This window comes from Gouania willdenowi, chromosome 4 (assembly GCF_900634775.1).
Source record: "Gouania willdenowi chromosome 4, fGouWil2.1, whole genome shotgun sequence".
Taxonomy (NCBI): Eukaryota; Metazoa; Chordata; class Actinopteri; order Blenniiformes; family Gobiesocidae; genus Gouania; species Gouania willdenowi.
In genome coordinates, this window is record NC_041047.1 from 43,430,566 (window position 1) to 43,444,197 (window position 13,632).

Here is a 13,632-nt window from a genome sequence, read left to right on the forward strand (position 1 = left end):
GGATGGGGGAAAATTCTAAAACGTACAGAATGAAGTGACCCTTGTGCCTATACCAAGGTCCCACAAGATAAAGGTGTTTATTACTTACCTTGATGTGTTTCCTAAGATAAGATGGACAGTTATTAGAGTAATGCAGTTTGTGCAATACATTGTTCAGAAAAAAGCAATCAGTCTGCAGTAATGATTTTTTAAGTTGCATTATTAACCCAAAAAAAGGCACTTTATTTAGTTGTTTTTATGTGTGTGTCCTCAAGCAGACAGAGGCTTTGTTTATAGTTATGTTCTCAAGCAGACACTTGATTCACTAACTGTGAAAAAAAGTTAAATAAACAGAACAAGTGGATAACCATTTATGGCAGTATTGATGCAAGTGTTTTCTGAAAACGTACATACCAATGTTGCAGAATGAAACAGTTCCTGTGAAGTTACTAAATTATCTGAAATATTGAAACATTAAATTATGTCAAATACTACACAGAAGTGTTGGAACTCTCTGCTTGTGTTGTGTAACAAAGTCCTTAGGTTACTTATCATGTTTTTTAATTCTCTACACACTGACAGATGGGGTCTCACAAATAAGACATTTGATTTCTTGAAAAAGAGGCACTATTATTAAAAATGATAAGCAATTATGGTCATGAATTAGATGTTGGTTTTAATTCACACATTATCACTGAAGGCATGGCTGCACACGATTTTATATCAACTGTCCTTTGTCCTTAAAGGGAGCATGTGGATGTTCTCATCTGAGGTAAGTCGCAGCTTTGATCTGACACAAGGAGAAATTCTCTCCTGATTCTCTACAAGTTGGTTTGTCTAAAATGATCTTCATTAGGGTCCTCGCTCTTCTCATAAGCCCATCCCTCCTCTTCTTCCCTGAAACAAGGCATAACAAAAGTCACTTTTCACCTGTTAGCATAAAACAAGTCAAATACAACTTTTATAGCGTTGACATTATCTCGGGTCAAAGAGAGTGACCCTGCGCACTCCAGTGATGGATGGAGATTACAGCATCAGACCAATCACAAACAATGAGAAAACGGGCCGATTGACCTCACAATTGAGGAATAATTCTTTAAATATATGAAGAATTAAAATCCTTAATTCAGACCAAAAGCAACACGGTTGCTGCAGCATGGAGGGAGGAATGCAGGAAATGATGAATGTTGAACGCTTAAATTAGTAAGATTATACAATATTAATTCATGGGAGAATAAACAAACACTGATACTATAGCACAGACCTTGTTGCCTGCACCCTGTGCTGTGAAGCTTGCTCTGATTGGATAGCATGGGCCTAACCTTTTGACAAATACTGCCAACTACAGGTCTGGCATGCTTATAACAGTGCTCAATGGCAATTTTTGGCAGTTTTGTCAATGCATTTTTATTTTAAAAATGTTGATGTGTGTACGGAATTTATTTTTTTTTAACTGAAGGTGGTGGATATTTGTATAAAACAGCCGGCATCGTGTGTACAAGGCTAGACTTGTCTAGCTTTCATCATGTTTTCCCATGCGCTTGCTCATGGGGTCCATGCAGACTTTGACAGAAAGAACAATAGGAGTGTGTAGGGCACAGAGATCTGCATGTGGAAATCCTCATGGGAGAAATCTGTGTGTTGGAGCAACATTGGTCCATATCTGGCTCTGTAGGAAACATTTGGGTGGACAAGGCTTAGCTAATGAAGGACAGCTACGCTGGTGGGATGTCTTACTTTACAAAATGTGATTGGCGAAGAAAGTTTGGCAAGTTTTTCATGGGTTGCAACTAGGAATATCCCGATCAGGTTTTTTTGCCTCAGAGTCCAAGTCTGAGTACTTTGATTTTGAGAATTGGCTGATACTGAGTCCCAAATCTATACTTCTATGATACATTAAAAAGATAAAGAGCAAAAAAACAGATCCAGGATGTCCTTTATTTATTTTATTCACCTTATTTTAACATTCAACCCTAAACAGAGCACTTCTGTGAGGTAGCTTGATCAATCAAGCAATAAATTAAAAGAAAAATCACTTTAGACTTTAGTGTAAGATTAAATAATATTAAATAAAAATGTCTAATATACCCAACAGGCATGTTAACAAATAAGAAAATAAAAGTGCCACAGTGCTGTAAAGTAAAGCCAGTAATGTGCTTTTATGAACTGCACTCTTAATGCTTACTCTCCTCATTTAGTTTCACAGATTGAAATGTATGTTTTTCTTGATGAAAAGTATGACAACTTAATTTAGTTGGCACTGCAGGTGCATGTAAAGTATTAGCTGCTTATTAAATAAAGTGTGTGATTTCTGCAGATAGAGGTTGATTTAGAACACACCTGCTTCCTGCTGTAGGCTCTTGATATAGGAAATACTGCAGTAGATTGACTTAGGATGGTCTATTCCAGGGGTGTCAAACTCATTTTAGTTCAGGGGCCAAGTATGGAGCAGTTTGATCTCTTGTGGGCCACAGATTTTATGCAGGAAAACGAGTAATTGCAACATTTTTGTGCCCTAGGTTGCACTTCTACATATACATAAAATACAAAATATGTAAGAAACCAACAATATTCTGGCAATAAGTGATAAATATCAGTCCCAACAGTATCTTCACTTTAAATTTCCTTGTGACCAATTACTATTTAATGAAGGAAAATATTATGGAATAATTGAAGGAAAATTTTAAGATTTTGTAAGAATTTTGAGTTTTTTCAACACTAAATATGACTGCAATCATGTGACATAAGTACCAGGAGTGTTGAGTTTCATTTACACAATGATTCACGTTTTCTCTATATTTGCTACTTTCTCTTTCGGGCCGAATTGGATGCTCCAAAGGGCCGGATGACACGTGGTCTATTCTCACACACAAACATACACGCGCACACGCAAATCACACAAACACGCTTGCACGCGCAAACAAAGACTTGCGCAGAGCAGACAAACACGCCCTCGAACATCTGTGTTGCAGTGCACACACTAGCATCAGGCTACATGCCAGAGAGGCTAACGATATGGTTCGTCTCTTCATAAAAGAACAAATGTTGTAGGGATTTACCTGCTATTAAACTCCTTTATTCACAAACGTCTGAGAACTTGGGTCTAACTGTCCACCTCCACTCCTCATCCAACTTGTTCTGCTGACCAAACAACAGACAGAGCTCCTCTTTTTGACACATGTTCTTCTGTCATCATGTTCTACTAGTTCTGCAGCTTCAGAGCTTTCTCATTGATTTACACCATAACCAGATCACTACTGTTTACCTTTGCAGTGCAGCATTGAAAAGGCTCCGGTCTGTGTAATCAATATACCGGTACGGCGGTATATTAAAAATGTGTATCATAACAAAAATATATACCGGTAGTTGGTATGAACCGGTATACCACCCACCCCATAATGATAATAAATATACATATATATCCGAGTCAATAGCGGAACACATCAGAGCCAGGCCGGGGGCGGGACAAATGACCGGGCCCTTTAAACCCAAATAATAAAACTCATGATGACATAATTTTACAACATACACATGCCCACAACAGCGGCACCACGGAGAGGGACTGTCATTTTGAAGTCTATCAAATGGATATGAATTAAAACAAAACAAGACAACAACACAAACATTAGGATGTCACTAACACACGGATAACAACTTCTTTATTTTGACACCCACTTTAACCATTTCAACTCAGAGCTTGTATCAGTAGCTATAAAGTAGAGATGTAACGATTAATCGTAAGGCAGTTAAAAATCGATTCATAAGTATCACGATTGACATCGATGCTTTGAAAATTGAATCGCAGTACTTTTTTTAAACAGCAAAGGGCGCTATATATTTATCCCTTCTCTTGTCCAGCAGTGTACCGGCGGGCGGAATCTGCTACTATTTTCTTTCTGGCCGCCTTCTACTCTTACATGTTAATGTTACATGTTAATAAATGATTCATTACCCCTTTAGCACCGAAAGAATATTTGTAATATTACGTGAATATCTGTAAAAGTCACGTTTTTCTATTAGCTCTGTCTGCTTGCATAGCATCTCTTCTTCACTGCTAGATTAGCTGCATGCCAACCTACCACTGGGGTACCAGCGCCCTCTGCTGGTCCAAACAAATATCTGAAGTAAATCAGTGCAATGACGGTTTTTTGTTTTTTTTTAAAGTCCAATTGTTAAGGCACAAAATACATTTTCAGTTGCACTATTAAAAAGAAAAAGAACTATTATGCAGTTTTGCATTGTTTACTATAGAACAAGAATTTAAATTAATAAGCTTCTTCATTTGTATTATTCCTTTATTTATTTCATTCAAGATTTATTTTTAGTTAAATTGCATTGTTTTGAATAGTTTATCAAGGGATTCTTTTGTCAATTAAAAATAAAAGGAAAATAATACAGTATTTTCTAGTTTTTTCCCCAAAAAAATAAAGGAATATTTTTCAGTCATCATTTGACTACAGTCCCATTTTGTAAAATAAATCGTGAACCCAGTATCGTGAATCGAATCGTATCAGGAGTTGAGTGAATCATTACATCCCTACTATAAAGTTTAGTAAAACTGGCACAGCGGCCCACATGTTCACAAACACAGTTTCAATATGAAGTACTATAGGCCTACTCACCACTATTTGAAGGGCATACAACGAGCCTTGCGCTCCATTAACTCGTCCACGATGCTCTGTATGTCTCTATGGAAAACATGGCAAGTCCACTCAGTCTCTCCTGTCCCACTGTGCTCCTCAACTGATTTTTAATGAGTTTTAACTTGGAGAATGAGCGGGACACGTGACTGATGTGCGTGCACATACTCCGTGCAGAAACCATGTTGGTTAAATAATGTGACGCTTGAAAAATTTAAAAATGGCAATGAATAAACCGCTGTTAAGGCTTGTAAATAGTTTGTAGTATGTAGAAAGTTTGTCACCTACCGCTTATTTAAGGAAACTCACTTTAAGTACAGGTGAACGATTGCAGGACACATGCAGCATTCCTGAAAACGAGTGGTCATCTGATGTGCACTCCTGGCCCAATGTTCAATGCCCGGTTCCCTTAAGTCCTACCTCCTATCTGGGGGCGTGCTGCCCTCCCAGTCCCCCTGATAGTTCTGCCCCTGATCCGAGTCCTGATCGGAAGATAATTTCCGGTTGAGTCTGAAACCATGTGATCGGGCACGATTTCCGATCACGTGATCGGATCGGGACATCCTTAGTTGCAACCCACACACTCAGCTCTGCTGCTCATCCCACAAATGCATGTCCCTTGCAAATGTGGCACTATTTTAAAGGGAAATAAACAGCCTTTCTAATGGGATAAGATTTATTGCCAAGAAACATCGTTACAGCAAAGAAATAATCCACGCATTTCCTTACGTTTTGTGCTCAGCAGCATACTTAAGGTTGGCAGCTCCTGTACCAGCATGAGGCTGGGACAGGGATAGCTGCTCGTTTTTAAACCCAAATACTGGTTACCAAACAGAGGACACATTTCCATAGTTCAGACCTCATCAGAGACTTTATCAACACCTGTGGAGGTAAATGTCCCTTGGTCCTCAGAAAAACAAGGCTCCATAAGCAAGTGGCTTACTATGTTTCTTTTTTTATGCTGTTTTTGCTGTTTTTATGTTTTGTGTTTTTTTCCTGCAGCACCTGTAGCACTTTGAGATGTGTTTATAAGTGTAAAGTGCAATACAATTAAAATGTATTATTATTATTATTATGGCTGGCAAAGATCCGCAAAGTCCTGTTGGCCTTGGAGCAGGGAGACTGGCTTAGGTCCATGATAAGAACCTGGATCAAATCAACATCCTTCCAAATGGTACAAGCAAATCTACCTTCCAACTGTTATCATCCACTATGAATCTGAGGTTGCTTCACACTGATAGACCCTAGAGCGTTTAAGATGCTCCAGGATTTGTTTGCTCTGATAGTCCGACTCGTTTGGGCAGTGTGAGCATGCAAACAAAGTCTAAAGTGGATCAAACAGGTGAATCCACTTGTTTGATCCACTTTTTTCACAAATAGGTGCGAAAAACTAAAAACAGGAAGTACCGGTGATGAAGTTGAGCATTCAGCACTTCAGGGCATTAAAACCACCAAAAGCACAGCCACTTGTTTGGTTTTGTTTGTTGTTTAGAAAGCTGTTTGGTGTAGATCAGAATTTTCACTCTCAAGGCAAACAGAGCCAAACCATGGTGATAAAATGACCAGCTGTACTCCACCCATTCGGACCGAGTATGGGACTAAATCAGTGCGAATGCAGCCATCATCATCTTTTCTTTGCACTGAACTTATAGTGCAGGAGGAGGGTGAAGGTATCAGCCCAGAGTCAACCTTGGAAAGATCCAGTACGTCATCAGATCCAGTGAGAGCTGCAGGGTCCCAGCCAGTCACATGGTTAGACTAACTAGCTTTTAGAAACTTACAGTATGCCTGGGCTGAAAAGTGGACCCCGCCCCTCTGGTTGTTTTGCTTTTCTTTTTAGTTTTTCATTTTCCTCTTCCTTTGTGTCCTTGGTAAAACTTATTTGTTTTCTTCTTTGATTTATGTGCTGCCTCTTTGTGTCAGGAGGTCATTGTTACTGTTGCAGGACCCAGTATTTTACCACAAGAGGCAGTGGCAGGTCCCTTGTTTTTAGATGCTCCTGAATAGGTTGAAGCATGTAATTCACCCCTATCTTTTATATTCCCATGCTTCTACCTGAAAGTGACCCCGAGAGCAGGCTGAAGTGGAAGTTGTGGGGAGGCACTTAATACACTTCATCATCTCATGTACCCTGCCTGCAAACAGGTCTGCATGTGGTATCTGAAGGCAGAGGGACACATCATCCAGAAAACCATCAAGTTCTATGTTTAGAACTGCATCACTGCATATAAGGGGAAACATTTCTAAATAAATAAAGTTACAAAACTGTGAAAAGCCTCTCAAATTGTCTTTTTTATTCCCAAAGTTGAGCAGGTATAGTAAAGAGTAATTGGTTGTGCGTGTGTGGGAATGTGTACACCAAACCTTTTGTTTTTCAGCAGCCTGTGAATAATCAGAATTACAAAGACGATCAGCAGAAAGCCAACGACAGCCGTCAGACCCACCAACCAGGGCTGAAGAGTCCCTGCCTTCGCTCCGGCTGCTGCTCGTAAACCTGAGCAACACAAACAAACACCAATGAAATCATGACTTCATTATAAAGGCAGAAAAACAAACAAAAAATCTTTATAGCTTACAAAAACTGATAATTCTCAATTGTCATTCACAGCAAGCAGATCAAACAGGTAATATCTGGACATCCACCTTTATAACCTCTCTAGCTGAAGTGATCGAGTAGATTTTGTCTACAGCAAAGGCTGTTTGTTTGACGCATGCTGAGGGTGTTTTTATTTCATCAGGTAGTAACAAAGAGTGTTCCCCTGGTTTGCCAATCTCTCTCTCTCTAGTCATTCTTATGTTTTTTTGTTCTCAACTCATTCCACTATGTCATGAATGAAGATTTTTAACTGGAATATTCCTTTGTTTAGATCTAGGATGTGTTATTTAAGGGTTCCCCTTTATTTTTTTGACCAGTCTTTTTTCAGTCTCAATATTACTTTAGGATTAAAGGACAGTTTCCTAGCAGTAAACCGTTGTGACTTGCAAACAGTTAAGCCAGTCTAAAATTAAAAACAAATGTCAATATAAAGGTTTTGCAGCCAAGTGTGAAGTGGCTGGGATGAGAATCAGTACCCTCAAATCCGAGTTCATGGTTCTTGACCAGAAAAGTTTCATTTTACCGATTGATCTTCATTCCTACCCTCACCTATGGTCAGAAACTTTGGGTCATACAAATGGCTGAAATGAGCTTCCTTCATTGGGTGGCTGGGCTCTCCCTTAGAGACAGAGTGAGAAGTTCAATCATCCAAGTGGGGCTTGGAGTAGAGCCGCTGTTCCTCCACATCAAGAAGAGCCAGATGAGGTGGCTCGGGCAGCTTGTGAGGTGGGCATCCTCACCCTGGTGAGGTGTTTGGGGCATGTTCCACCGGTAGGCCTGGGAACGCCTCAGGATCCCCCAGGAAAAGCTGGACGAAGTGGCTGGGGAGTAGCAAGTTTGGGCCTCTCTGCTAAGGATGCTGCCCGAGTGACCCAACATTGGATAAGTGGCAGAAGATGGATGTATGGATGTTATCATAACATTCTTCAAACAAATATTCCTCTCTGTGCATGAACTTTGAAATGAAAGTTTTTAAAACGTCAAACTAGAACAGTGTACACAGCCCAGATTTAAGACATGAACATGTTCTTTTTCAACAATTTTAACATGGCTACATTTTCTGGCAGCAATTGAGATCTTTGGAGATAATTTTTTTCTCCAGCAGTTGGAAAGACAAGCTTTCCTTAGATGTAACAAGAAGGACAAAGTATGCCCCAAAACTTAGCCTCAATTATCAGTTTAAACTAATTATAATTATTGACACACAAACACATGGTTTTGCACACAAACATCACAATGGAAGTGGCTTTCAGTTCGACAAAATCACTTCTACATGATGAAGATGGCAGTTTTAATAGTGAAGAGTAAAGGACCTGTAGTTGCGAGTTTTCCCAACAAGAGTTTGAGGCCAACTGTTTTGAGTCCCAAAGCAGAATAATACTTCGATACCATCGATTAATCACAATTTTTTATCATTGACGATTATGAATCAATTCTTACATTTCCAAAGATCAATTATTTACATATTTTAAATTGTAATACAAACCAAGCGAATACTCCTGATTTAGATGTTTCAATTGCATGACTTTAATAATCAGAATAGAATTGGGATGATTAACCAACCCTACGGTTTTCCTGCCCGAAAGTCAGCAGAACAGTCAATAAATCACTTGCCTTGGGTTTCTTGCTCAATGTGTTTTCGAGAGTAGACACTGCATTAATGCAATCTGAGGCAGTGATTAGCCATGGGCTCTATTGTCAACAGCTGTCTTGTATACTACACTGGTGTATAATTTACTTGCCAGGAACAGAGTGGTCGAAGCCTATTCATTCTGGTGCGTCTCTACCTCAGTACGGAAGGTACAGTACATCCTGGACAGAATGCCAGTCTGTCATATAAGCACTCACACAACCATTCAGACTCTAAATAACCTCACATACATGTTTTAGGACTGTAGGATAAAAACTGAATACTTGGAAAACATGCAAACTACACAGGAAGGTTTCAGTGAAGTTCCATTTCTTTCTCAGGTGGACATTGTTCTCTGTAGGTCCCTGCTCTTAGGCAGCATTTCACTAAATTAAAGATTTGTATTCAGTGCTATAACAGTGCACCTAAAAAACATTACATTATGATAAATGTTGGTTTACCTACATGTAATTGTTAACACCAACAGCAGTGGAAAAAATCAAAGAAAAAAACATTTTACCAATTTTTTGCCAAAGTTCAACATTACAAAGCAGAAACAAAGAGTTCATAAATGAAGCAGGAACACAGCTTTACCTTTGGTGGCCCAGCAGTCGCTGACAGACAGCAGCACAGCCAGCACAAGGGCCTTCATCCTGCATGAATGAACTCCTGAGAAAAACATGAGCACCAAACAGTAATGACGTTCAAAGTTCAGTGCACAGCTCACTGTTGCAGTAAACTGCAGGTGTGTTTTCTGTAACTGGTTCCAACACCTAAACTGAAGACTACTTAAAAAATAATAAAATATCAGTGTTTCTATCAGATGATATCACTTTGAAGGACACTGAATAATAAAGTCATTAAACCCCATAGAGTGGCAGAGTTGGGCCAATGATTAATTTAACTTATCACTATTTACTGACTGTCTGATAAATAAAGCATAACCAGTCATCTGACTTCATAAACCCAAAGGGCTGTTCACATTCCACAGACACGTCCAAAGTTCATGACAAGCAAGAAAAACAAAGGAGTTCCTGAAACATAATTTAACCATACTAGTAAAGTGCCCATCAGAAGTATGTATTCATATAGTGGGAGCTTAAGTACAGTTGTCAATTATGGGTATAATAATAACATACTCTTTTAGCATTATAAAGGGGTATATTTGCAGGTGCAAAGTAAAATAGCGTGTGCAATTTCACTGGTTTAATTCTATGAGACATGGTCATGATGAATGTGTTGGTTTTTTACTCATTTTTATGTTTTTTTTTGTTTGGTGTATTATTCTGTAATGTATGTTTTTTGGAGTCATCATGTGTATTTTTGTAACTTTCTGTTGTCTTTTTGTGCTTTTTTTTGTATAATTATTGTTTTTTGTTGCCATTGTAGTGTGATTCTGGAGTCAGTTTGTATCTTTTTTTAGTGTAGTTTTTTGCATTTCTGTTGTGTTTGGTGTATTTTTTGTATAAATATTTAGTTTTGTGTATTTTGAGTCATTGTCATATTTGTATTGTTGTGTTTGTTGTGTGTGTTGGGTGGGGGGGGTGACCTTCACTATGTAGTACCGTCAACGTAACATGTAAACACTTAGATCTGACTCAGAGCGTAACACTACAGTCACTACCACCCTATGGACGGGTCTCGTGACACAGACTGTAACCGGACTAAATAGTGGTCTGTTATACATTCACACACTTACACACATGTACACACCTGCACACATCTCACATGTGATCGATAGTGAAGTGCACCTGATAGATGTGTGTGTGAAACACTCTACCTGAGACTCTAATCTCCTCCGTTGGTTCTCTCTCTCACACACACACTGTGGAGAAATTTGTAGCTTTCAACACAGCTGCCATTGCCGTCAATAACATCCGGGTGAGGTTTGTCCGGTCTAAATAGCGAACGGTCAAAATAACATGAAAATAAATAAACGTTTTGAAACATCATCACCAAATAAGGAACAGTAAAAAGTGTGTTTCCTCAAAAGAGAAGTTCACAGGAGCTCTGGCACACACCGGAAGTGAGCTGTGCAGTGAAATAGATATAGATGGTGCGCTAGTGCCCCCACTCTGAGGTCAAAAGCCGAATGTGGTTTCATTTCTCTCTGGATATTTGGAAGCCGTTGACAAAGTTTCACGTCGAACAGGCACCATGTCGGGGAGATATTTGCTCCACACACACACGCACACACACAGACCTTTTTTGCTTTTATAGATAGATGTGCTCCTCATGTCAAATATGTGTGTTTCTTTCCAAAGGATTCCTTTTGGTTATGATCTACAAACGATTTTTCAATTATGGCCATTTCCAAACCACCTGTAGAAAAATCATGTGCATCACATAAATAGAGCTTAGATGAAGCTTGATTTAAGCACACTGACTTCAAGATCAAAAGACCTCGTGTTTTTCTGCAACTAGTATTTACTGCAGGAAATTTCTCACCGCTAAAATGTTGCAGTCAATAGTCAGAGATAGAGTGCCCCCCGAATCACAGGCAGTCACACATCACCTACATAAATATTGACATTTCAGCATTCAGACTCTATACTCTACTGCAATAGATTTAAAATAAAGCAATCAACAAGTGCTCCAAGTAAAGATCATTAGCTTTAATTGGAGGGGATTTATGTCCAAATAATCCCAGGGAGGACCTTTACAGAAACAAACACACTCCAGCCAGACAAAACTACAAATTTGCCCTAAAAATGATCTATTCTCTATCATTTCAATAGCAGGGTCTCAAACTTGAAAAACAAGCTTCATTTTGCTAAGTTTAATAAACTGCTGTGTCTAACTGTGTCAGAAAAAAAAACAGATTATATACTACACCATATTTTTACCTCTGCCGTGGAGGTTGTATTTTCACGTGTGTTTGTTTGTCTGTTTGCAGGATTATGTCAAAATTGTTTCTTTGTCTGTTTTTATTCTTTAAATTCCTATTGAGTTGAAAATGTCATACCCAGAGTATTCCAGAGTTAAAGCCAAATGGTTATTTTTCCAACTTCAAATTTTTGGCCTTTTTTTCCTTTTCAAAAACAATGTATCATTATCATGAATTCAGTGTCTCATCCCACCCCTAATACTGTATATGACTTTGAGAGTCAAATTATACACTTGTTATTCCTTGATGCAATTCAGAGAATCCATCAGCCAAACATGCATGCTTGTTGACTGTGGGAGGAAAGTGAACTACACAGGGAAAATCCACATAGGGAGAACATGCAAACTCCACAAAAATTCCTCAGATATTCCCTAAACAAGAATCCCTGCTGTACTAATCCTACACCACTGAGCTGCCCTGACAAAAATTACAATACCACAGAAAGCAGTTTCAAATAAAAATTATTTGAAGAAGTTAAATCAAAGGAATAAATAAACATGACTGTTAGGTTATCCAGGGTGTACCCCACGTAATTCCCAATGAGAGCTGGAAATAGGCTGGAGACCCCAGCAACCCTGAAAAAAGGAAAAAGGGGGTCAGAAGATGGATATACAGTATATACATGTAACTGAAGAAAATCTAAACCTGCAGTTGAAATTTCCCAAATATTGAAATGTTGTGTTTTGAGTGACCTCTGAATTAATTTGGCTTTAGTTTTTTATTCTCTAAGATTCAATTTTGTATATTTCATTATTTGTGGTTGTCATTTGTTGAAATTGATGATTATTTTTAAAAATCAATTGCTTGTTTGTTAATTTGATAAAATAATAATAAATAAATAAACGCTGCTGGCCAACAAAGCTCTGATAAGAAACATCATTCAGACGTATGTATAGAATGCAAAGTTACTGAAGATATAATACTATCTTGTAAGAAGTATAAGAAAGAAAGGCAAAAGCTAATGGAAAAGATCAGAAAGAGAGGAAAGAAATGGAAAGTGGAGGATATACTAAGAACAATGAGTGTTAGTGGTACACATGGAGCAGTGATTAAAAATCTTAAGGACACATGACTATATACTAGAATATGAAGACCTTTTTTAAGTACTAGTGGAATTATGTAGGTATAGAGAGCCCATAATAGTGCTCCGATATGGCAGGTGGCGATATGCTTCCCTCAAGCTATGGATGCAAGTGCCAGATTACTAAAAGAAGAAAAAGAAGCTCTGATAACGTTTGATTTTTTTTATCATTTATTTTTTATTTACAGATGTACAAACAGTATTTACAAATTATATACATAAAGACAGGCAATCACTCTACAAGGAACAATTTTCTGAGAAAACAGAAAAAAGAAGAAAAAAATAAATAATAATACATATTTAATGCAGGATTAAGAAACAAACAAAACAAAAGCTAAATTTCCCCCCTAAACTTCAAAAGACTAAAACAATACTAAATATGTGGCTGCAATAAGACATTTCATTATTTGGACGAGTGCTACTAACCACAGCAGAAGGCATTATCCTGCTCTTTCCTTGTCTGTGATGGACTCAACAGTTAAAGACATAAACCGAGCACTCGTCAACTTTGTCTGGAAAAACAAACATCATCATCATGTAAAGAGATCTGTACTCACCGGACCCAAACACTGTCGTTGTATCGAAATGTTGGACTTTTTACTACTGCATCATTTGGAATAATGAGTATATAGTTAAAAGTAAAAAATCTGTGTGTTATCAAAATTAAATTGATAAAAACATATCTTTTTTGTTTTAGACCTTCATGATAACTCTGGACAACCTTTAAGTTATGAACGGTTCATGGTAAAACCTTCCTATTGCCTTCAAAGACGATCAATCTGTCATAAAATGTATACCTTGCAATCTACTGCAGTTAGT

General features: G+C 38.2%; 1 protein-coding gene across 1 annotated transcript; it reads right to left on the bottom strand.

Annotated features, from left to right (window-relative positions):
• Nucleotides 1-336: 336 nt before the first annotated feature.
• smim24 (small integral membrane protein 24) lies at nucleotides 337-9,630 on the bottom strand. The gene is made up of 3 exons (XM_028445371.1): nucleotides 9,440-9,630; nucleotides 6,984-7,113; nucleotides 337-876 (listed from the first exon to the last, which is right to left on the bottom strand). Exons 1-3 carry the CDS (start codon nucleotides 9,525-9,527, stop codon nucleotides 801-803), a joined length of 294 nt encoding a protein of 97 aa, XP_028301172.1. The 5' UTR covers nucleotides 9,528-9,630; the 3' UTR covers nucleotides 337-800.
• Nucleotides 9,631-13,632: the final 4,002 nt, after the last annotated feature.

Excerpts from the sequence above, each read along its gene's own strand:
- smim24 (XM_028445371.1), bottom strand. The coding sequence starts at position 9,527 with ATGTTTTTCTCAGGAGTTCATTCATGCAGGATGAAGGCCCTTGTGCTG. Across the intron at positions 7,114-9,439 it reads CGACTGCTGGGCCACCAAAG|GTTTACGAGCAGCAGCCGGA; the intron begins GTAAAGCTGTGT and ends TGTGTTGCTCAG. Across the intron at positions 877-6,983 it reads AGGCTGCTGAAAAACAAAAG|GGAAGAAGAGGAGGGATGGG; the intron begins GTTTGGTGTACA and ends GCCTTGTTTCAG.